Raw genomic sequence first — 25,519 nt, forward strand, 5'->3', positions numbered from 1 at the left:
ATGATAAAAGCAGCGTTCTTTGGCTAGTTTTTTTTAGCACATTCAACTACGCATGCGCAAAAATAAATAGGAGAAAAAATAAACACCCAAAAGAAAGCACCTAAAGTGATATAATTTGCTTGTACGATAAAATAGTTATTTACATTATCACATTATTTTAAAAAAATCGAAATTGCCAAGAAAAAATATTTATAAGTAAAATTTCAAAATAAAATGGTTTAAAGAAAATCTATTTGTTCAAATAAGTCTAACATAATCATTAATATTCATAAAATATAATCTTAAACTTTTTCTATTTATAGCTTAATTTGTATATTTAATTTGACAAGCCACGTCAGGGCGAAAAAAGCAAAAAAACATTTCATCATATAAATTATAAATAATAATAAAACTAATGAATTTGTAATAATCATAATACTATCAACTGATATAATTGGTGTATGAAAAAAAAAATATATAGGTACAGTCTGACCCATTTTAATTTATCAATGGATTTTTTTCAAAAAATATGGCTTGAATTGTAAAATGTTTCAAGTAAAAGTTGTAGGGTTTGGAGGGGGACATAGAAAAAAAAAATAATAATTTGAAAAATCCAAAATGGCGGAGTTTCCGGTATAAACATAGTTTTTATAAACGGATACTGCATTTTTTTTTTCACCAAAACGTTTTCTACATCAAAACTAACACTTTTTATTTGAAAAATTTTTCGATAAAATCAGTTTTTTTTGGGCCGATTTTATCTGTTTATGGATTTTTCTGAAAAAATTTGGCTTTAATTGGAAAATGATATTAAGAAAAGTTGTAGCGCTCAAAAAGACAAAAACAAAAAAAAAAAAAAAATTTTCGAAGAAAATTCAAAATGGCGGAGTTCAAAGCATTAACGAATTTTTGAAAAAAAAATTGATTTTTCCGGAAAATTTTATTTAGAAAAAGTGTTAGTCTTGATGTGAACAATTTTTTGATAAAAGAAAATTACACCTAACCTCGAAAAAAAAAATGTTCACACCGGAAACTCCGCTATTTTGAAATAAAAAATTTTTTTTTTTCTTTAAAGCCATATTTTTTCAGGAAAATCCATAAACAGATAAAATCGGGCTGAAAAAAAAGTGATTTTATCGAAAAATTTTTCAAATAAAAAGTGTTAGTTTTGATGTAGAAAACGTTTTGGTGCAAAAAAAAAATGCAGTATCCGTTTATAAAAACTATGTTTATACCGGAAACTCCGCCATTTTGGATTTTTCAAATTATTATTTTTTTTTTCTATGTCCCCCTCCAAACCCTACAACTTTTACTTGAAACATTTTACAATTCAAGCCATATTTTTTGAAAAAAATTCATTGATAAATTAAAATGGGGCAGTATGTATACTTCCGTCGAGTAATAGCATGATGAACAATATATTGTTAAAAATATTGGTAAATTATCAATTCTTTTACAACACCGTTGCATGGTAAAACTCCAAATTTTCTATTGTAATGTCGAATTAAAATTCAAAGTTGGTAATATTAGCACAATATATTGTAAATTGTTATGAAATTACGAAAAAAATATTGTAATTGAACTAACTATTGTGATTTTTCCATATAAATTGTAAAATTCTTATAGATTTAAAAACTGAATTTTCATTAAGTCTGTAAATTTTCAATCACAATATTGTAATTTTCTCAATATAGTGATTTCGCAAAATAGTTTGTTAAATTCCAAAGTAGGTTTGAAAATTAAAGTCCTATTATATTTGTAATTCTTCAAAAAGTTTCATACTGGGACGTGTTGTAATTTATCTAGAGATATTTGAATTTTTTCAAAAATTTTTGGAGTTTTATTGTCTAACAGGTTGCAAGTACTTTTTTGTACGATTCAAAAAATTGTAATTTGAATAGTGTAATTTTCAAGCAATATTTCCTAATGCACACTTGAAATTATTAATAAAATATTGACTGTCAATGTTTATCAAAAAAAATATTATATAATTGGCCAATTTTATAATACAGAAATAATAATAATTATTATTGTTGTTATTATTATTATTCAATTTATCTGATTATTAATTGTTTATAATTTCATAAAAAAAAAACAACAAATATTTCAAAAAGTCGAAATCACTCTATTATTATTATTTTCAACGCGCCTCATAATTCGTATTTTTTTCAATTTTCAAGAATTGATATCTCGGTCGGGTGCCAATTAATTTAGTAGGGATTTTAAAATTAAATTAAAATAATAAAATTAAAAGTATTAAATAAAAAATCAAGTAATTACGAGCTGTGCAAATTATCGATTTTTCACCTGGCTTATCTGTGGACGGTTTCCAATCAAAACGGTATGGAGTAGGTGCAACGTGTTCTGGGTCTCAAGGACAACCACTGAAAAAATATTTGACCATTTACGTTCTGTCTAGTTTTTTTGCCCTCGTCCTACGGACTATATATACTGCCGCTAGAATTAGCTGAGGTAGACTATAGGGCGCGGAACTGTTGGGCGCTAGTTTCAGCTTCATCTATTGTCAAGGATACTCTTTCTCATAATTATCCAAAAATTTTCTCAGTGTACAATACGTTCTTTATAACCTATGCTCATTTATGTTCATTCCCATCAATCGTTTTGTTTATTTTCAAAATAAATAATTTGAAGATAGTTCATAAACACCTTTTGTTATCGTTTGAATATTTGTTGCATAAAAAATATCAAAAACATAATGCAGCAAGTTGAGACGTTTTGTAGAAAATATTTACAATATACTGGATATACGAGTATTTGCTTTTTGGAATGTATATTTATAGTCCAATCAAGAAACTTCGAAGTTCGTCAAATTTCTTTACAAGAGAAATTAAAAATATGGGTAGGTTCCTTGAGACTAGCTGATTAAAGATATGTAAAAAAAATTGCATCAACCCCCGGGAAAGGGTTGAAAAAAAATAAATAAAGTTTATTTTTAAAAAAACACATAAAAAAATAATTTTACAGGGATAAAGTTTAGTAACTTTTTGTAGAGAAAAAAATTTGCAATTTTTTGGTTTTTTTTTTTTATAGAAGGGTTGATTTAATATTAGGGTTCAAAGTTTGAATTAATCGCGTAATCGTTGTGAGTAGTGGGGGAGCTAAAAGTTTCAGGGGAGAGTTGAGAGGGAAATATATTGATGTCGCGCTCACACTTGGTTACGCTCGGCCACGCTCGTTCATTCGGTTCCTACTATATCTGTCTTCTTTAAGGGATTTGGACGATTTTTTAAAACGATGAGTGAGACAACATTTTTCCTCTGTTTTTTGTCTTTTTCGCACTCACAGAAATATTGTGTTTCTAAAAGTCATCCGCAAGAGGTCTCTAGTGATTTTTCAATAATTCCTCAAAAAAAAACAATTTTTTCATACTTTAATTATTAATTGTAAAAAAACTAAGCTCCAAACCTCTTTTATTTTTTTTCTATAAGTTTTGTTTTGTCTCATTTTATAACCCGATAGTTTTTTTTTCATGATGTCATACACTGAAAAAAAAAACTTCTGTAAAATAGAAGTTTTCTTCTTGCAAATAATTTTCTTGAATCATGAACAATCTGTTCTTGATTTGTGAAAAATATTTCTTATTTTGAGAAAAAAAAATTTCTTGAATCAAGACGTCTATGTCATATCCCATGACATGTACGTCTTGGTCCATGAAACATTTGTCTGAATTTTAGAAGTATCCTTCTTGGATTATGACAAAAAGTTTCTTGGTTCAAGGCAATATTGTCATAATCCAAGACTATTTTGTTATAATTTTAGAAGTATGCTTCTTGGATTGTGACAAAAAGTTTCTTGCTGCAAGGCAATATTGTCATAATCCAAGAATATTTATGTTATGATTCTGAAAGTATTCTTCTTGGATTATGACAAAAAGTTTCTTGCTGCAAGGCAATATTGTCATATTCCAAGAACATCTATGTTATGATTTTAGAAGTATCCTTCTTGGATTATGACAAAAAGTTTCTTGCTTCAAGACACTATTGTTTTTGAACAAGAAAAAAAAAGATTAAATAATTAAATAAATAAAAAAAAAATTAAATTATTGTAATTTATTCTTATTTGATTTTTTTGATGTTGCTCCGATATACATTTTTTTTGACAACTGCTCGGACTTGAACCTCTGTTACCCTAACGTCTACCTATGCTAGTACCCTGCCTCAACCAACTTAACCACGGACGCGAGATTTCTTATCGAAGATTTTTTGTTTCTCTTGTGTAACAATCATCATAATAAAAAATTTAAATTATTTATTCATTTTTTTTTCATCTGATAATATAAAGAAAATTAACGTAAATAAAACAAACATTCCATAAAAAATTATTATTTTTATTTTATTATTATTATTATTACTATTTTTTTTTTTAAGTGAAACTTCTTTACGGAGGGTAGCAAAAAAATTCGAGGCCCTGCTAGCGTTACGCGCTCGCGTTTACTCTCTGTCACACGCTCTCCTCTACTCTCTGTCACACGCTCTCCTATACTCTCTGTCACACGCTCTCCTATACTCTTTCTGGTATACTCTCTCTGGTATACTATCTCTGGTATACGCTCGGCCACAAGCAGATAAATACTCGGAACGTCAGCTGCTATGTGTGTATGCGTGAGCGACTTTTTTTTTTTTATTTAAATATTATTAAACAGTTCAACTGAGTTTAATACTTAAATAATTGATTTTTAAAAAAAATTCATTTAAACGTATTAAGCAATAGTTATCTCGCGGGGTTGAAGAATCATTATTATAATAACAATAAAATTATTATAAATATATATAAATGATGATAATTATAACAACAATAATTTTGATAATATTACCAATTATTCACAATAGTATTGATATTAATAATAATATCTATAATAATAATATTTTGAATATAAATACTAATAATTATCAATATTTATATATGAATGTTATTGTCAATGTTATTATTTATATTATTAATATCACTGATATTATTATAAATCGATAATATTATTGTCATTATTACTAATATTATATTGATATTATTATCATCGATGATATTTTTGAAATTATTATTTTATTTATACTATGGTTATGAATAATATGAATAATATTATTATAAATAATAATAACTCCAATAATATTATGATTAACAATAATATCAATATAATATTAGTAATAATATCGATGGTATCAATTATATTGTCGCATTGAAGAATGAAGTGCCAAAAACGTCAATTTTAAAGCAAAAAGGGCGTAAGGGCAAATTTATAAATTTTCGGGTTTTTCATCTAATTTTAATACTTGAAAAAAAGGGAAAATGGGCGTAACAACCTTTGATAAAGGATAAAGGGCGTATGTCCAAGGATTTACGCCTTTTTCCCGTTATCAAAATAATTTTTGATAAAAGATGAAAGGCATATTTTCAATTTTATTTGAAATTTATTTAATGGCAGGATTTTATAATTATTGATTGTTTTCTGATAATTATACATAATTTATTATCAATACGAAAAACATAAAAATAATTACAAATCTTCATCTTTTATTAAAAATGATTTTGAGAATGGAAAAAAGGCGTAAGTCCCTGAACATACGCACTTTTTTTTTTCTTAAAATAAAATTGCGTTTAAGGCCTTAAAATTAGATGCAAAGCCCGAAAATTAGAAATTCACACTCACGCCTTTTTTCTTTTAGAAGAAAAAAATTCCTAAAAATGGCACTTACGCCCTTCTTCCATTAATGTGAGATATAAAAAATAAAATTTATAATAATAATATTCGAAATATAAATACTAATAATTATTATTAATAATAATATTTATATATTCGAATATTATTGTCAGGATTAATATTATTATTATTATTATTATTATTATTATTAATATTCAGCGTGACATGAAACTACTCTGAAAGAAGTTTCACTTCCCCCGCGCGTACTCGCAACACGCTAATTTTTTTTTTCTTATAAAATGTTTGTTTCATTCACGTTAATTTTTTTTATATTATCAGATAAAAAAAATAAATCAATAATTTAAATTTTTTATTATGATGATTGTAACACAAGAGAAACAAAAAATCTTCGATGAGAAATCTCGCGTCCTTTGTTAAGTTGGTTAAGGCAGGGTACTAGCATAGGTAGACTTTAGTGTAACAGGGGTTCAAGTCCGAGCAGTTGTCAGAAAAAAAAAAAAAAAAAAAATGTATATCAGAGCAACATCAAAAAAACCAAATAGGAATAAATTACAATAATTAAATTTTTTTTTATTTATTTAATTATTCAATCCTTTTTTTTCTTGTTCAAAAACAATAGTGTCTTGAAGCAAGAAACTTTTTGTCATAATCCAAGAAGGATACTTCTAAAATCATAACATAGATGTTCTTGGATTATGACAATATTGCCTTGCAGCAAAAAGCTTTTTGTCATAATCCAAGAAGGATGCTTCTAAAATCATAACATAAATGTTCTTGGATTATGAGAATATTGCCTTGCAGCAAGAAACTTTTTGTCACAATCCAAGAAGCATACTTCTAAAATTATAACAAAATAGTCTTGGATTATGACAATATTGCCTTGAACCAAGAAACTTTTTGTCATAATCCAAGAAGGATACTTCTAAAGTTCAGACAAATGTTTCATGGACCGAGACGTACATGTCATGGATTATGACATAGACGTCTTGATTCAAAAAATTTTTTTTTCTCAAAATAAGAAATATTTTTCACAAATCAAGAACAGATTGTTCATGATTCAAGAAAATTATTTGCAAGAAGAAAACTTCTATTTCACAGAAGCTTTGTTCTTGGTTTTAGAATTTTTTTTTTCAGTGTATTGTCGATTGGAGATATTGGTATTTTAATGGATTTTTTTTTGACAAAAATCGCATTCTCCATAAGAGCCAATGTTAAAAGTTGTCAACTTTAAAAATTAATAAAAAAAAAACGAGCTTCCAAACAATTACCAAAAAATCACATAAAATGTATTAGTATTTCAAAAATCTACTGTATAAATTTCATTTCTTTCCCATATTCCGAAAAAAATCGTCCAAATCCCTTAAGGTTGATTCCAAGTCCCATCGCCGTACCAATATTTATGCCACGAAGGGCCCGTATATTAATAACGCTGTTTTTTATTCCCGTGTCCTGAAATTTTTGTGGCGCCACTGATGAAAAAACCAAGTTCTTTAGTAGTATGTGTGTGCGCGGCAACACACTAGCAAACAAAGTTTACGTCGTACGCTAAAACCATGCTTGTTTTCATGTCAGTGTGCCGCGCATCTAGCAAAATTTAATAGTTTAAAAGTTAAATATTTATTGAAAGAAAAAGAAGAAAAAATTGAAATAATTATCAAAATTTTATCTTGTCCAGGGCTACAATCTGATAGTAAATGTACAATTTTAAATCAACACAAAAAAAAGTTATTCGTAAAAACATGAGGTAACGCGTATACCTTGTGTGTTGAAGTTGTCAACTTTGACAGTAAATATCTCGAAAAAAGCAAACAAGAAAAAATTCAAAAAAATTCACAATATAGATGATTATTTCATTTAGAAAATAAGCCAAAAAAATCGAAAGTCTATCAAAAATTCAGATATTCGGAATCAACCTTAAATATATATCTTTCCTTTTTTCTTTCAAATCAAACTCTGAGCCGATTTTCGTTTTCGAAGCATCCGCGGCCGAAGAATAATAAAAGCAATTGTTTATTGTTAAATTAATATTAACAATTGGATACTAGCTTCAATAGTTCACCGATTTCAATAATTTTTTTTTTTGTTTTAAAGGGACAAGACAAACTTCAATATGACTGTGAAAAGAAAAATTTTTACTCAAAAAATAACAATATAATAAATTGAATTTCTATTTTATTAATTGATTTATTTCTTTTTTTTTTTTAGTTTCAAAGAGGACAAGACAAACTTTGATATTTGAAAAAATAAAAACAATTTATAAACTTGAAAAACAACGATAAAATTAATTGTTTATTGTAAAATTACTATTTAAAAATTGACATTCTATTTTAATAATTGATTGCGATTTGTTTTTTTTTATTATTATTTAATTTTACAATGAACAAATAATTTTATTGTTGTTTTTCAAGTTTAGAAATTGTTTTTTTTTTTTAATATTAAAGTTTGTTTTGTCTATTTTTCGGAACGAAAAAGAAAAGAAATCAATCAATCACATTAAAATGGAATCTCAATTTTAAATAATATTTTTACAATAAATAATATTGAATAATATTATTAAAAATTAAATTTCTATTTTAGCAATTGATGGTTTTTTTATCTTTTTTTTTTTAAAAAAAAAAAGAAGACAAACTTTATTATTATTAAAAACTAACGATTTATAAACTTTATAAACGATTAATTTTGTTGTTGTTTTTGAAGTTTATAAATTTTTTTTTCTTTCAAAAAAATTGAAATTTGTCTTGCCCACTTTGAAACAAAAAAAAAAAAAAAAGAAATCGCAATCGATTATTAAAATAGAAATTCGATTTTCAAATAATAATTTTACAATAAACAATTAATTTTATTGTTGTTTTTCAAGTTTATAAATTGTTTTTATTTTTTCAAATATCGAAGTTTGTCTTGTCCTCTTTGAAACGAAAGAAAAAAAAGAAATAAATCAATTATTAAAATAGAAATTCAATTTTTAAATAATAATTTTACAATAAACAATTTATTATATTGTTATTTTTCGAGTAAAAATTTTTCTTTTACAGTCATATTGAAGTTTGTATTGTCCCCTTTAAAACAAAAAGAAAAATTATTGAAATCGGTCAACTATTGAAGCTAGTATCCAATTGTTAATATTAATTTAACAATAAACAATTGCTTTTGTTATTATTCTTCGGCCGTGGATGCTTCGAAAACGAAAATCGGCTCAGAGTTTGATTTGAAAGAAAAAAGAAAAGATATATATTTAAAGAAGACAGATATAGGAACCGAATGAACGTGCGTAGCCGAGCGTAACCGAGTGTGAGTGCGACATCAATATATTTCCCTCTCAACTCTCCCTTGAAACTTTCAGCTCCCCCACTACTCACAACGATTACGCGATTAATTCAAACTTTGAACCCTAATATTAAATCAACCCTTCTATTAAAAAAAAACTAAAAAAACCAAAAAATTGCAAATTTTTTTCTCTACAAAAAGTTACTAAACTTTATCCCTGTAAAATTATTTTTTTATGTGTTATTCTAAAAATAAACTTTATTTATTTTTTTTCAACCTTTTACCGGGGGTTGATGCAGTTTTTTTTTACATATCTTTAATCAGCTAGTCTCAAGGAACCTACCCATATTTTTCATTTCTCGTTGAGAAATTTGACGAACTTCGAAGTTCTTTGACTGGACTATTATTAGAATGTAGGGACTTGTATTATTTGTTGCCCGCCTCTTGACTGGAAATCTGTTTGAAGTAGCCTGATTTGCCTTAACTCCGGATGCCTAATCAAGTTTTAATCAAGGTTGACTAGAGATAGCCTAATCAAGATAGCATGAGCTATCTTTAGCTCATCTTTTATATGACCGGCCCGATCCAAACTTGACCAAGACTTGATCAATCAATATTCATATTTTAATTTGTATTTTTTTAAGTTCATCCTGATCAAGATAGCATCAAAAACCTTCAATTAATGGTACAATATGGTTCACTGGCCAGTGATCCAGGCAAGTTCTGTTTTAAAATGCCCATTTAAAACAGAACTTGCCTGGATCACAGTATTTATTTAAGGTTAAGTTCATTCAAAATAGCATTATTATTATTATTATTATTATTTATTTTATTTCTTTTATTTGTCGTATGAATTTATCTTCTACTACGTACAATCTATACTTCAACGAATAAAAAAATTTCTCTTCTCTCTCACTCTATCTATCTATCTATCTATCTATCTATCTATCTATCTATCTATCTATCTATCTATCTATCTATCTATCTATCTATCTATCTATCTATCTATCTATCTATCTATCTATCTATCTATCTATTCATTCTATATTCATATCTATCTATCTATCTATCTATCTATCTATCTATCTATCTATCTATCTATCTATCTATTCATCTATCTATCTATATCTATCTATCTATCTATCTATATCTATCTATCTATCTATCTATCTATCTATCTATCTATCTATCTATCTATCTATCTATCTATCTATCTATCTATCTATCTATCTATCTATCTATCTATCTATCTATCTATCTATCTATCTATCTATCTATCTATCTATCTATCTATCTATCTATCTATCTATCTATCTATCTATCTATCTATCTATCTATCTATCTATCTATCTATCTATCTATCTATCTATCTATCTATCTATCTATCTATCTATCTATCTATCTATCTATCTATCTATCTATCTATCTATCTATCTATCTATCTATCTATCTATCTATCTATCTATCTATCTATCTATCTATCTATCTATCTATCTATCTCTCTATCTATCTATCTATCTATCTATCTATCTATCTATCTATCTATCTATCTATCTATCTATCTATCTATCTATCTATCTATCTATCTATCTATCTATCTATCTATCTATCTATCTATCTATCTATCTATCTATCTATCTTGTGAACCCAAAACGTCGCCCGGTTATGCGATTTAAAAACAACCTTAACTTACCTCATCCACCTACTTTGACCGTCAGCCACCCCCTGTCGTTCCACTAAAACGGTCGGCCACTGAAACTGCTTATTGTACTTATCAAGGCACGTCGAATCAACGTATTTCAAATCGTTATGCGATAAGGTACAAAAGCACGATGGGCTTCCTAACTAGCACTACACCATTCAAATTTCAATATATATGTGATTAAGGAGGTTATGCACAAATTACTCTTTTTTTAAAAAATATAATGAGAATGTTCTGAAATTTTGTACACAAGTAGATCTTTTCATTCTGAATACAACGGTATAATTATTTTCTTATGTTGATCGGTTAAATTTTTTGTAATTAATTATTGAAAATAATATTTAACATTGGCTCTTATGGAGATTTCAACCATTTTTTTCGGATAAAAAAAATGATAAAAAAGTCTTGAAAAAAATCACACATATACTAGAAACCGAGTTTTATTAATTGCGCGAAAAATTTTCATATGTTGATCGGTCAATTAATGAGTAATTAATTATAAACTTTACAAAAATTAGATGTGGCAATGTATGGCATGTTCAAACACACACACATACCCGCAACCCCATATATTGTATATGGGGCGCAGGCGCTTTTCACTTTATTTTTTTACAGTGTAGTCGGATTTCAGTTTTGTCTGTGACGTCAGAAGCGCCCCGCAACACCCGCAATGAATTTGTGCATAACCTCCTTAAACTGTCGGGCGTCTGAAACACTGGGCCTGGCTATGAGCAGCAGTGAGGGGTAAATGGTCGATTTTTGAGGTTTCTTACACTTACAGTAAGATACTGTAAGAAACTGTAAGATACCTGAGACGCCATTTTTGAACATTCTTACCGACTGTCGACTCGACAATGAGCTGTCATTGCTCGATATATGTTGGTACATGTATTTTATTTGTTAAATAAATATATAAGATATCAAGGAGAAGCAGTGGCTAAGAAAAGATGTAGCTCGGAAATTAATGTTGCCAAACAATTATGTTTTAAGAAAGTAATGTAGCTTGAAACAGAATTTTTTTGGCAACTGTAATTCCTTAGCTACATCTTTTCCTTAGCTACTGCTTTTCCTTGGACAGTTTTATTTATCAAATAAATAATATACATCTAATATTATTTAAAATAAATAATATACATGTAATATTATTTGAAATAAATAAAAATGTCCAAGGAAAAGATGTAGCTAAGGAAAAGATGTAGCTAAGGAATTAAGGTTGCCAAAGAATTATATTTTAAGCAACATTATTTCTTTGAAACATAATTCTTTGGCAACCTCAATTCCTTAGCTACATCTTTTCCTCAGCTACTGCTTTTCCTTGGACATTTGTATTTTTGATAAATAAATTTACATGTATTTTATTCATAAAATAGATAAAAATGTCCAAGGAAAAGCAGTAGTTAAGGAAAAGATGCGTGGCTAAGGAATTACAGTTGCTCAAAAAATGATTCCTTATACCCACTGCAGCAACTGTAATTCCTTAGCTCCATCTTTTCCTTAGCTACTGCTTGTTCTTGGGATTTTTATTTATTTAGTAAATAAATGACATGTATTTATCGAATAAACAAAAATTGTGGCATGAAGGTTCCACTAAAAAATCATGGGGGGGGCTGGGAACGCAGTTTAAGATACCTCGATGTATAAAACCAATGATGTAAGATACAGTATCTTACATGGTATCTTACCTACCCAACACTGCAGTCCAATTTACAGGGCAAATTTTTTACAATTTAGGGCTTTTTTTTGCTGGTGATGGCGCTTGTCAAATTTTTTTTATATAGATTTCACATACAAAAGCTCTACAAGCGCCGCCAGTAGAGGAAAAAAGCCCTAAATTGTAATGTCCTGTGAATTGGACTGCAGTTTCTTCACCACTCACGGCGCTTGTGAAGCTTTTGTATGTAAAATCTATGTAAAAAAAATTTTTACAAGCGCCATCAGCGGTAAAAAAAAGCCCTAAATTGTAAAAACTTTGCCCTGTGAATTGGACTGCTGCACCCGTATTTAGCAGTCCAATTCACAGGGCATTACAATTTAGGGCTTTTTTTCACCACTCACGGCGCTTGTGAAGCTTTTGTATGTAAAATCTTTATAAAAAAAATTTTTACAAGCGCCATCAGCGGTAAAAAAAAGCCCTAAATTGTAAAAAATTTGCCCTGTGAATTGGACTGCAGAGGATGTTCTCATTAGGGCGTTTTTTTTCCGATGGTGGCGCTTGTGAAGCTTTTCTATGTAAAATCTATATAAAAAGTTCACAAGCGCCGCCATCGGAAAAAAAAGCCCTAATGAGAGCATCCTCAGCACCCGTATTCACGGGGCAAAATTGTTCTCATTAGGGCTTTTTTTTTCCGCTGATGGCGCTTGACAAAATTTTTTTCATATAGATTTCACATAGAAAAGCTTCACAAACGCCACCATCGGAAAAAAAACGCCCTAATGAGAACATCCTCTGAATACGGGTGCAGCACATATATTTATTGGGGCATTGATACAGTGATGATATAGATAGGCACCTGTATTGAGATTTTGTGCCTTTGTAGTTCTTTAAACAACCGTACGTCGCTAGCGCCATAAGTGAGCCGTAAGTGAGACGGAACTGAGCCGAGACGACCATCGAACACAGCTATTATACCCGAGTAGAAATTCAGATAAGGATCCAGACCGAATTAGGGTTGCCTCATTTCAAATCCGGTCCGGATCGAGCATCTGGATCTGAATCGGATCCAGATGTAATGTTTTTTCGTAAGGTTTGGATCAGTCTTGTCTGACGTTATCGTCAGGATAGAGTTAGGATACATGATTAGAAACAGATCAAGATACTGGATCCGGTCCTGGTCAGACATTTGGATCCAAAATGGATCAAGGTTCTGGATCTGGCCCTGGTCAGGCATTTAGATCCGAATCTGAAGCAAAAATTCATAATTGCTGATGAGTTATTTTATCAATGAAAAAAAAAAACGCATCATTTGAATATATTTTGTCACCTATATAAACGCTAGATAATAATTGATGTATTTTCATTGAAAAAAAAAAAATTCAGTATAGTGTTAGTCATATGCTTCTATGGGTCTACCACTAAAATAATTCTTCGTGGCTTGAGGAATGAAACCCAGCTTGTCCACACTATTTTTTTAAGGTATACTTATATCTTACCGATAGAATGAGCGTTAAAAATATCACCCTTTCTCTACACACATTTTTAATTTTAAAATGATTACAGGTTTCAATCGTTCGTTACTTTTTTTAGAATTAGTTTAAAAATTTTCAGATGATGGAATGAAAATTGTCGGCACATTGATTCCAAAATCATGCATGGAACCACTTCGTAATGCACTGTCTGCTGACGCTGAAAAAACTGAGGAACAAACCTTTTAAACACACTCGTGTCACAGAGGTAAAATTTTGACTAAGTATATGACTGATTTTTGTAGTATTGATTATTACAATAATTATTTATATTTCAGATAACCCAGGACTGAATAGACTGTATCGCGTGTGATAAGCAACGAACTAGATCTCACCAGATGAAGACCATTTACAAAAATAATAATATAATAATAAGAAGAATAATAATGTTAAAGCAAAAAAAATAACTTCTATTAAAGTCAAGAAATTAAACTAATGTCTGTAGACGGTAATTTATTAACAAAAACTAGAAGCATCATTTTTTCTTTCAGTTACGAAACGATATTGTCTAGTGTACTATTCGATTCTCTTCTTTACTGATAAATTCTATTTACATTTTTTTTTTATTTTCTTATTATTGTAATATGATTTAATGCCGCCTCGTCAACTAATGATATATATCATAAATTATTTTGAATTCCGTGAACTTGATAGAAGAAGAATTATAAATAATCTAGTATTTTGTTGAGAAAAAAAAAATATAGTCGGTGAGGAATAAAGTCGAGGTGCTCTTATAAACGAGAAACTTATCTTTTTTAAGAATTCGCAAATATTCTTGCTTACTGATAATTTAAAAAATAGTACTTTTATCGTATTTCTTGGCAACTCAACAGCTTTTTCTTTAATATTGAAAAGAATTAGTGAGTTCAATATACACTTCTGTCACTTGTATATCATTGAAAATACTTCAGAAGACAAACAATTGATTGATTGGTTTAATTATTCCTTTTGGCAGAAAGAATATTCGTCTGATAATTAATTATTAATTTTAAGTGTCTATTAAGTATTTTATTTAGACTCGATATATTTATTTATATTCAAAAAACAAAAGTGAAATTGAAAAAAAATCAATTATTCACAAATAAACAAAAAATACGTCTAAAGTGATAATTTATTAAAACAAAGAAATAAATGTTTATTGTTCATTTATTTTTAACAGTTTTTTTTTTTTTTTTTTTTTTTTATTTGCACTTAATTAAGAAAAAAAAAATCTGTAACAATAATATTTAAATGTTTTTCAAAATATTTGTTCAAACTTGAATATATTATTCATACTTCAATTTTAATATATGTAAAAATCATAATTATTAGTGGAGCTTACTACTATCTTACTCAATCAGCATTAATAAGACCTGGATAAACAGGAGACAAAAAATACATAAATATTTTAGATAAATTATTTTTTTTTTTCATGTTTTTATAAAATTTATTTTATGAATTTCTTGGTAATAAATTAGTAGTTATTTATAATTAAAAATGCTTCTTGCATATATATATATATCTTAAATTTACAATTAACATACTACATTAGCATAAAAAAAAACAATTTAGTGAAATGAATTTAATAACAGTAGAAATTATTTAATAATATAGAATCAATTTCCAACTCTTTGAATTTTTAGCCTTATTTTATTTTAATTTTCTAAACTTATTTTTATATACATAAGACTGAAAAAAAACTTATCAGGATCGTATAAAATATATTTTTGTACAGTTTAATCTTCAAAAGACCCCTTTTTTTTCCACAAAATTTTCTGTATTCAAAACTTTTTTTTCACAGCCCACTGTTCGTCATAAATATCAAAATTTGAAATTAATTAATCATGACATTTTGCATGACAATTGTATTAATATAGTATACTATAAACTTCGAATGATTATAGTTTTGAAGGAAAATAAAAATTGATCTTTGAGATTAACAAGCATAATGTTTATTATTTAAAAAAAATTAAGTTATGGATTCATAAAAACTAACGAAACGAGTAAAGAAGCATTAAAAACGTGCAGAGAGCAATAATAAGACCAAGAATTAAAGAATCACGTCGTTTTCTAATGCTTATCTTTTGAACGAGACTCTTAACTGCAGGGAAACGATTTGACAGATCATTAAATCTTGTTTGAATACGTTTAAAGGCTTGACGTTGGCTTACCAGATGATCTCGTGTTTCTATAGCAATGCTTATCTGGTCATTTATAAGGTGGTCGGAGCTGGAATCAAACATGTCATTATAGTGTTAAATGAAATAAGTTATTTAGTGGCGATCTTATTCAGAAAAACATCAAGTAATACTTATGTATGTGTTGATTTTCTTTCAAATACATTTCTCGTCTGTTCAAGCCACTACCACTTCTATAATTACTAAACAAAAAGTAAAAGAAAATTAATAATGTATAGATTGATAATCCTGACAACAAAAATCACAGTTAAAAATTACTTAATATCCTTTCTGACACTGCCCAATAGATCTTCCCGATCTTTTCTACTGGTGAAATTATTTTGGATTTTATTGAATTCTAATTTGTAGTCTTTCAATATTTCTTTGTGACGTTGCATTGTATGTAGCATTGCTGCTCCGTTCGCTTGAACCCCACTCATTTTTTCATTTATTGAAGAGAGCTAAATAATAACATTAAATAATTCAGTGGTAGCTGAAGTAAATGAATACTTATCAAAGTGTCAATAAATAAAGTAGCTTATTGATGGCCTATTGTTTACTTTGGACAGCAAAGACTCAATCTCAGATGCCATGTTCTCGAAAATGTGCTCCTCATTAAGAAGTGGTGCTTCATCAGTTCGGGATTGAATGGATGCAGCATTAAGCCCAAGCTTACTAAATGAAACTAGTTTTGCATCAATATCATTCTCTAATTGTCTTGCTTGTTTACGAAAATCTGTAAAATATAAAAATGAAAAAAAAACAATTTTGTACTAATCTGTCAACTATTTTATTCAAGCATTAATTTTTTGTTGTATGAACTAATAAACTTTTCATCTTATCAAAGTATGATCAACTACTTATTAATATAAGTATGATTGCATTAAGAAAGATTATACAAATGTTAAATTTATTAATTTTACCTTCCCAATTAACTCCTTCAGTCATCTTGGCCATTTTAAGCGGTGTCTCCACGCTATAGAAATCTCATGCAAATTCTTGCACGAAAAAATGGAACATGTCATGGTAGAAGTACTACAGGTATGGCAGTAGTCCATGCTTTTTTCGTCGCGTTCTGCGCAGCCTTATTTTTTCAACCAATCAACAACGCGCCATCGAGCTGTTTTGCTTTTCTTTCTAACACGCAATCTCTATTATAAGAGCCTCTCTCTCTAACATACTGTTTTGACAACTATTTTTTATATTGATGTAAATACTAATAAATATATGTGGAGCATGTTTATAAAAAATCAAAAAAATAAAGAAACCAAGACAGTTTAACAAATAAATTATAATATTTTCATTATTGTTGTTTTTTTTATGCCACAAACAATAGAGGTTGTGTTGTATTTATTATACTTGGATTTATTTATTTAATATAAATAATTAATTTTTATTATTGATGTATGTGAACCATTATAAAATATACCAAATCTAGTTGAATAAATATGATAACTTTTGAAAAATTTAAAAAAAACTTGAAAATTTTCTTAACAAATTTGTATCGCGCGCGCATAAAGTCTTCCATTTTTGTGGCGAGAAGGCGACTTTTTGATTGGTCGATTCACAGCGGCCAAACCAGGCTGCGCACTGCCATACCTGTAGTATTTCTACCATGCTTTCCCATAAGTGGAACGCTGGTTCCTCAAACGGTGCAGACAATCTCTCTGTCGCAGTCCTTAGAAGATTTAGGCAATGACAAGAGTGGGGATTCGGCTTCCATACATGCGCAATGAATTTGTGTGCGTACATGGTATATATTTCTACCATGACCGAGCGTATGCACGGAGCGTATGCAAAGAAGCGCTAGAGTTTTGCGGTCATTTGAAGAAACTTTAGTAACTAAAATTTACTTAAACATTCGTTATTTTCAGTCATTGTGTTTATTTTGTTAATTTAATAATTTTTTCTCGGACGCAAGAACAAATTACCAATTAATAATAATGAAAGAGAGCGAAAGAACTGGAAAAAACGAATAGCAATAAATAAATAGTAAATGTTAGTTACTACAGTTTCTTCAAATGACCGCAAAACGCTAGCGCTTCCTTGCATACGCTCCGTGCATACGCTCGGTGTGAAAAGTGAACGAACACACCTAGTATTGCGATTCCATCTATTGTGATTTGTGAGCTAGAACAAGTTGCCGCCGTAATGGTTTAGCCGACTAGCGGATCTTTCCAAATTCTGAAGTGTAAGCTTCGTAAATGAACTTTTCTTAAAGTGGGCCGAACTCTTAAAAATAGAAATTATTAATTAACGTTTATAATTATCATTCATAAATTAGATTAGAACGAATTTAGAGATTTCGAATATTGTTGTTTGCATTATATTGAAAATGATAAACATTTTTTTGCCGTTTACTGAATTCTACTAAAAAAAAATTATGTTTCATGTGAGTTGATAATATTTACTAAAAATATTATTAGATAAAAGTATAATTTTTTTTTGTTCATATATTTGGAAAATATATGATATTATCACACTAAACTTTTGATTCTCTTAATACGAGTTGGTGATAAAAGCGAATTTTATTCTACAACTTTTTATCATTTTAATAAATATTGATAAAGAATTAAATGCCACTTTATAAACGATAATAAAATAGAATTCTGAATTTGCACTTAACAACCAAATAGTTATGTGTCCGCAAATATTGTTTCAATAAAATTAATATTCTATTTCTACACCAATTTTCGAAAATAGGAAGCTGTTATTTTTGTGCACAATCAAAAAAAGTTAATTCGAATAAACAATTCTATAAAAATGCTATGGAACTTTTTAAGGTACAACTAGGGAAAATTAAAAATAATGACGATTTCACGAATTTTATAGAGTAGATAATTGAAATAACGATACACCTTTTTCTTTAATCAGTTTTTTTGTTATAAGATGTTTTTTTGATTAATTAACTGTTAAAGATGGTCCTTTTTTTGAGGTTAAACATAGGCTCTTATGGAAAATGATGTTCGGCTTTTCATAATACCCCATCGAAATACTTGAAAAAATAATGCCATATTTACCAAAAACTAAAGGATAAAACTAGAAAAAAAGACGAAAAATCATCACCCAAATTTAGTATAGATTTTAATATTCAATTTTAATTAATAGAGGATAATAAATTTTTGTCTTTGTCTAAATACTTGAGTGGAAGTGAGAAACAGTATTCTCTTTCTAATCTTTCGTCCTTTTCGCACTCATGAATATATAATGTTTTTAGCAAACATCCGCCAGATGTCTCTCATTTTGCCCTAGTTGTACCTTAAGCATCGTATAATTGTACCTTAGGCCTATTGTATTGTTACACCAATTTCATAGTCATACCACCGTGAAAATCATCTGTCACCCTGAGTCGTTAAAGTTTTCAATCTTAAGAATAAACAATAGTCAAAAGTGAAAATAATATAATCAGATTATTGACCGCTTGTGTGCATGCAACGTTAATACAACTATGTAAATAATGGTTTTTAATTAAACGGTTCTCTACAAAATCCAAAATGTGAAAATCCTGATTCATCCGCCGTATAATTTATCACCCAAAAAATACCGTCGATAAGGCAGAAATTCTAGGCGTACAGTTTTTCTACGATTATTATTATTATCATTGTTGTTGTTGTTATTATTATTATACATAGCCTTAAATTGTGAATAAAAAATTTTTGATGTTATAAATGATGTAACTATAAAAAAAAAAAACAACAACAACAACAATAACAACATTGATGTATGTATTTTGACAGCATATTTTGAGGTTATGTCTATAAATTTTAAATAAATTTGAATAGTGTCGCCATCTTTTGCCAAAAGAGTTAGTAAAACAGGGCCCTATTTATCGATTAATTTTGCGGATGAATCAGGATTTCTAGTATTTCGTTTTAATAACAAATGCAAATCTGACCATTGTAAAAATCTAGTGTTACATAATTATGATGGAGTCATCACTAGGGTTTTATTAAATTTCAGAAACTCTATAATGGTTAATATATTCGAACGGAGAAAATACATTGCGAAAAATATAGAACAAATGAATATATGATTAGACAATAAAAATACAACTTCAGAAAGCTATTGATCGGCTTAGCTGATTGAATCTGAAAACAAAAAGAGGTTGTAAAATAATATACATAGATTATTATTCGGCTATATCAATTAAACGGACAATAATTTTAATATAGAAAAGTAGAATTAGCTATATATACATTTGATTAAAATCGTTTTTGGCTCATTCGTACTAGCGGAATTTGATAATAAGAGTACTCCATGTATATAGATGAACCAATTTTTTTACGATAGATTTTACCGTTGATTATTTGTTGTCTGTAATCTATTTCTACATATAAATATAAGACGGATTTTTTTTCAGACGATGAATAGACACAAACTCATAGACACAAACTCGTAAAAAATTACTAGTGATTTTTATCGTATTCGGTATAATTATTGAACATTATTTTTTGTTAAAAGGTGACTCATATATTATGATAAATATCGTAATAACATGAATTTAAAAAATTAAAAAATTAAAATATGCTAATTAATAGAAATACATAGTGTCATAAATTTATTATTACAAAATATGAGAAAATAAAAAAAAATATATCATCGAAAATTATAACTCTTAAACATAATAAATATATCTTATTTATCATTCATCTTGTGGCATAACATTATATCGGATAAAAGCAAAATAGGTTAATATGTAACTAGGAAAAGTCGATTTACGTAAAGTATTCAAGTCGGACATAGTGCCAACTGGATATTTACCGACATTCAATATCCCTATTACGGACTAAATGAGCTTAAAGAGACTTTATTTTTCGGATGTTCACCCTGAACGGTGTAACCGAAACTAGCGCTTCGGGCCGCAAGCCGGGCTGCGATCATGAAGACTAGAGAACTCTAGAGAACTCTAGTCTTCATCAGTGTTGGGTGGGTAAGATACCATGTAAGATACATCTTACATCATTGGTTTCATACATCGAGGTATCTTACACTGCGTTCCCAGCGCCTTCTATGATTTTTTGGTGAAACCTTCATGCCATAATTTTTTTTTTATTCGATAAATACATGTCATTTATTTATTAAATAAATAAAAATCCCAAAAACAAGCAGTAGCTAAGAAAAAGATGGAGCTAAGGAATTACAGTTGCTGCAGAGGGTACATGGAGGTGAATAGGTAGTGCAAGCTTTGCTTTTTTACTGTGTTAAAGCATAGGCTGTCACTGAAGCCTCAATTTCGGAGTAAGTCAGTTCGAAAAACTACCAGCTGCAGCGCTGACATGAGCCCTTGACCAAAAAAAAAGACAGAACCATATATGTAAGCATGGTAGAAGTCAGCAGTCCAATTCACAGGGCAAATTTTATACAATTTAGGGCTTTTTTTTGCCGGTGATGGCGCTTGTCAAATTTTTTTTATATAGATTTCAGATACAAAAGCTCTACAAGCGCCGCCAGTGGAGGAAAAAAGACCTAAATTGTAATGCCCTGTGAATTGGACACTAGAAGTACTACAGGTATGGCAGTAGTCCATGCTTTTTTCGTCGCGTTCTGCGCAGCCTTATTTTTTCAACCAATCAACAACGCGCCATCGAGCTGTTTTGCTTTTCTTTCTAACACGCAATCTCTATTATAAGAGCCTCTCTCTCTAACATACTGTTTTGACAACTATTTTTTATATTGTTGTAAATACTAATAAATATATGTGGAGCATGTTTATAAAAAATCAGAAAAATAAAAAAACCAAGACAGTTTAACAAATAAATTATAATATTTTCATTATTGTTGTTTTTTTTATGCCACAAACAATGGAGGTTGTGTTGTATTTATTATACTTGGATTTATTTATTTAATATAACTAATTAATTTTTATTATTGATGTATGTGAATCATTATAAAATATACCAAATCTAGTTGAATAAATATGATAACTTTTGAAAAATTTAAAAAAAACTTGAAAATTTTCTTAACAAATTTGTATCGCGCGCGCATAAAGTCTTCTATTTTTGTGGCGAGAAGGTGACGTTTTGATTGGTCGATTCACAGCGGCCAAACCAGGCTGCGCACTGCCATACCTGTAGTATTTCTACCATGTATGTAAGGGCACTCACGACAAGCAACATTTCGCTTGTAAACATGGCCGACATAATTCTGAGCGATCTGAGCATGCGCAAATCCGTGAGATAAGTCACAAGTTCGACACTGTCGAACTTGTGATTTAAATTACGGAGGCACTGTATTTATATGCAGTGTAAATAGTCAGCTATCAGTAGTGCTACAAAATAAAAACCAAATAATTATAAAAACATTTGGGCATGACACCACATTACACAAAAAAATATATAAACAAAACCTTAAGCAAAAGTGTTCAATTAAAAAAGAATTTAAAAAATACTCCAAAATTTAATCAAAACATCAATATTGAGATTTTAATAAGGTTATATTTATTTATTTTTTGAGTAGTGTGAGTGAGCTTCCGACATTTCCCGAGTGCCCCACTCTTGTCACATGCGCGCGTTGTTTTCGTTAATACACGACAAGGAAGCCGATATTAGCTGTGTTCGATGGTCGTCTCGGCTCAGTTCCGTCTCACTTACGGCTCACTTATGGCGCTAGCGACGTACGGTTGTTTGAAGAACTACAAAGGCACAAAATCTCAATACAGGTGCTTATCTATATCATCACTGTATTAATGCCCCAATAAATATTATTTTGTGATGAAAGTTGATGCTATTATAGCATTGTATCTCAATACAGGTCGTATCTATATCATCACCGTATTAATGCCCCAATAAATATTGTTTATTTACAGTGATGAGGTTGTTGTAGCTTCGATACAATTGGCCAGAGCACATTATCTCAATACAGGTGCTTATCTATATCATCACTGTATTAATGCCCCAATAAATATTGTTTATTTACAGTGATGATATAGATAGGCACCTGTATTGAGATTTTGTGCCTTTGTAGTTCTTCAAACAACCGTACGTCGCTAGCGCCATAAGTGAGCCGTAAGTGAGACGGAACTGAGCCGAGACGACCATCGAACACAGCTATAGATAGGCACCTGTATTGAGATTTTGTGCCCTTGTAGTTCTTCAAACAACTGTACGTCGCTAGCGCCATAAGTGAGCCGTAAGTGAGACGGAACTGAGCCGAGACGACCATCGAACACAGCTAGAGTCTGCATCGTTGCCTCTGGAGAACAATCCACTCATTGTAAAGATAGGACACTAGCAATATAAGAGTATTACATACAAGAAGACTAGAGACCAGGAGAGTCAACTCCCTGTAGTGGGGGATAGGCTGGATGGGACCAAAAACGTCGTAAACTTTTACACAGGGGCTTTATAAAAACGCCGTTTCAGCGCTGTTGTCGACCCACGAACCACGCACACATGTATTGAATATAATACATATAATACATATACTTAATAAATTAACAGTCTATTTAAATTAATTCCTTATTCACTTGCCACCAATATTTTTATTTATCATAAAAAATATAATATAGACTACAAATTAAATTATTTGGCTAAATCAATTATTTTATCATATATAAATTATTATATATGATAAATCAAAATATTGGTGGCAAATAATTGAAGAATTAATTTAGACTGTTAATTTATTTATTTGGTTCCATCCTTTTCTTAGAAAATATTTTCCATAATTAATCGATTAAATAGCTATTAGAAAATGTATCTAAGGGAAAGATGTGGCCAAATAAATTTATATGTTGTCTAGATTAATTTCTTGGTAACATTTTCTATAATAAATTAAAATATTTGTGGCGAATAGTTGAGCAATTTTTTTAGACTACGAAATAATTTATTTAGCTACATCTTTCTTTTAGCAAAAATTATTACATACAATCAATTTATTGTATAAATTTAGATAACAAACTTGTGGCGTATTTTGATATCAAATTGATATACGTGAAATAGTACAAATCAGCATTAAAATATCAACAACAATTGTGAACAATTTTGGTTCGCGAGACGCCGAAAGCGCCTCTCCGTGGCCAAATGTACAAGCCTTATTTCACGACATATTTTGTCCCATTCCCAATGTACATAGTTGACTCTCCTGGTTTCTAGTCTTCTTGATTACATATATGCACGCAGCATTTTCAGCATAGAATCGCTAACTTCACACTAGTTTTTTTTGATACAGCCAACATTAAAACAATACAACAACAATGGTTAGCGTTGTTAATAAATTTGTTTGTTTATATTTACACATGTATAGTACATATATATAATGATTGACTGTCAGAATATCAAATTGTCAACAAATAAGAAAGGTTATATTCTTATTTATCTTTTATGTGTTTGTAAGCAAGTTGGTATCAAGAAACGATTAAAACGCTGCCCTATAGCCGTTATATGTGAACTTTTTCTTCCATAGTACTATGGCATAGAACTTGGTCGAAAAACTATGCTAGTGGCCACAAGCCTTTATAGAAATCTCATGCAAGATCTTGCACGAAAAAATAGAACATGGTCATTTGCTGTGATAGTCTTGCAAGGTTAATCCACCAAAATTCTAGTGATGATAGATCTTGCTGCAAGATCTTGCGAGCAATTCTATAGCGTGGAGACACCGCTATAGAAATGCTTGCAAAATCTTGCAGCAAGATCTTTCATCACTAGATAATTACTAGAATTTTAGTGGAAATCAGCCTTAAAAAGTCTTGCAAGACTATCGCAGCCAAAGGGACATGTTCTATTTTTTCGTGCAAGAACTTGCATGAGATTTCTATAGCGCGGGAGACAAAAAGCGTGTGGCTTGTCGTAGAGGTGAAAGTTTTTGCTGCTTACTTGGCTGGTGTAAGGGTGAGTAGTAAAAGAAAAGGGATGTTTTGCAGTGAAGAAATAGTATAATGCTTAGGTGAACAAATAATTTTGAGTTGAAAAATAATGACAAAGAAAATTTTTTTGGAGCAATCATGATAAAATTGCATAACTTTTGTTGACAACCAGAAAATTACGTAAAATAAATGGAGAAAAATCGTGAAAAATATAAATATATTTTTACTAAAACCAGTTTCCTTCAAAAAAAAGTCAAAAAGTGGAAAAATTTTTTTTACTCCAAAATATTGAATACTAAATAACTTTATTGACCAAAACAAACTTAAAATATTGGATATAGAAAAACATCCTAGCTTATTTGTAGTGAAGAAAGAATTTTGTTGAACCATTTGTCCGAAAAATTATTTCTCTCATGTAATACCTAATAAATTATTGCGTAACTTTCTTATTTATTGACCGTACTAAAATATTAAATAGATAGGGAAACATCCTAGCTGTAGTGTAATTAAAATTTGTAGTTGAACCATTTGTCCGGAAAAATTACTCTGAAATATTCCATTAATAAAATATTGCGTAACTTTTTATTTATTGATCAAACTCAATTGTAGATGAGAGTATCCTGTAGTGAAGAAGAAGTTGAACCATTTGTCCGGAAAAATTAATTCTCTCATATAATTTCTTCACTACAAATTAGCTAGGATGTTTCCCTATCTACTCAATATTTTAGTTTGAATTTTGGTCAATAAATAAGAAA

At 29.2% G+C, this 25,519-nt stretch overlaps 2 protein-coding genes across 5 annotated transcripts in view; one reads left to right on the plus strand and one right to left on the minus strand.

The window, feature by feature from the left end:
• The window catches only part of LOC122851957 (protein strawberry notch), a 34,071-nt gene extending 19,545 nt beyond the window's left edge, over nucleotides 1-14,526 (plus strand). For all 4 annotated transcript variants that reach the window (XM_044151489.1, XM_044151488.1, XM_044151486.1 and 1 more), the window contains exons 7-8: nucleotides 13,885-14,010; nucleotides 14,081-14,526. In XM_044151489.1, coding sequence (XP_044007424.1) covers nucleotides 13,885-13,991 — 107 coding nt within the window. In that variant the 3' untranslated portion in view covers nucleotides 13,992-14,010; nucleotides 14,081-14,526. The remainder of the gene's footprint in view (nucleotides 1-13,884; nucleotides 14,011-14,080) is intronic.
• An 880-nt stretch (nucleotides 14,527-15,406) lies between these two features.
• Nucleotides 15,407-17,004, minus strand: LOC122851959 (Golgi SNAP receptor complex member 1). The gene is made up of 5 exons (XM_044151493.1): nucleotides 16,882-17,004; nucleotides 16,519-16,694; nucleotides 16,238-16,419; nucleotides 16,093-16,161; nucleotides 15,407-16,010 (listed from the first exon to the last, which is right to left on the minus strand). The coding sequence occupies exons 1-5, from the start codon at nucleotides 16,913-16,915 to the stop codon at nucleotides 15,773-15,775; spliced, it is 699 nt and encodes a 232-aa protein (XP_044007428.1). The 5' UTR covers nucleotides 16,916-17,004; the 3' UTR covers nucleotides 15,407-15,772.
• Between the last annotated feature and the right edge of the window lie 8,515 nt (nucleotides 17,005-25,519).

This window comes from Aphidius gifuensis, linkage group LG3, assembly GCF_014905175.1.
Source record: "Aphidius gifuensis isolate YNYX2018 linkage group LG3, ASM1490517v1, whole genome shotgun sequence".
NCBI classification, from domain to species: Eukaryota; Metazoa; Arthropoda; class Insecta; order Hymenoptera; family Braconidae; genus Aphidius; species Aphidius gifuensis.

Bases quoted from the DNA above. Each gene is read 5' to 3' on its own strand.
- LOC122851959 (XM_044151493.1), bottom strand. From the start codon at position 16,915: ATGGCCAAGATGACTGAAGGAGTTAATTGGGAAG. The intron at 16,695-16,881 runs GTAAAATTAATA...TATATTTTACAG, and splicing joins TGAAGGAGTTAATTGGGAAG to ATTTTCGTAAACAAGCAAGA. The intron at 16,162-16,237 runs GTAATTTTTAAC...CTTTTTGTTTAG, and splicing joins AGTGTCAGAAAGGATATTAA to TAATTATAGAAGTGGTAGTG.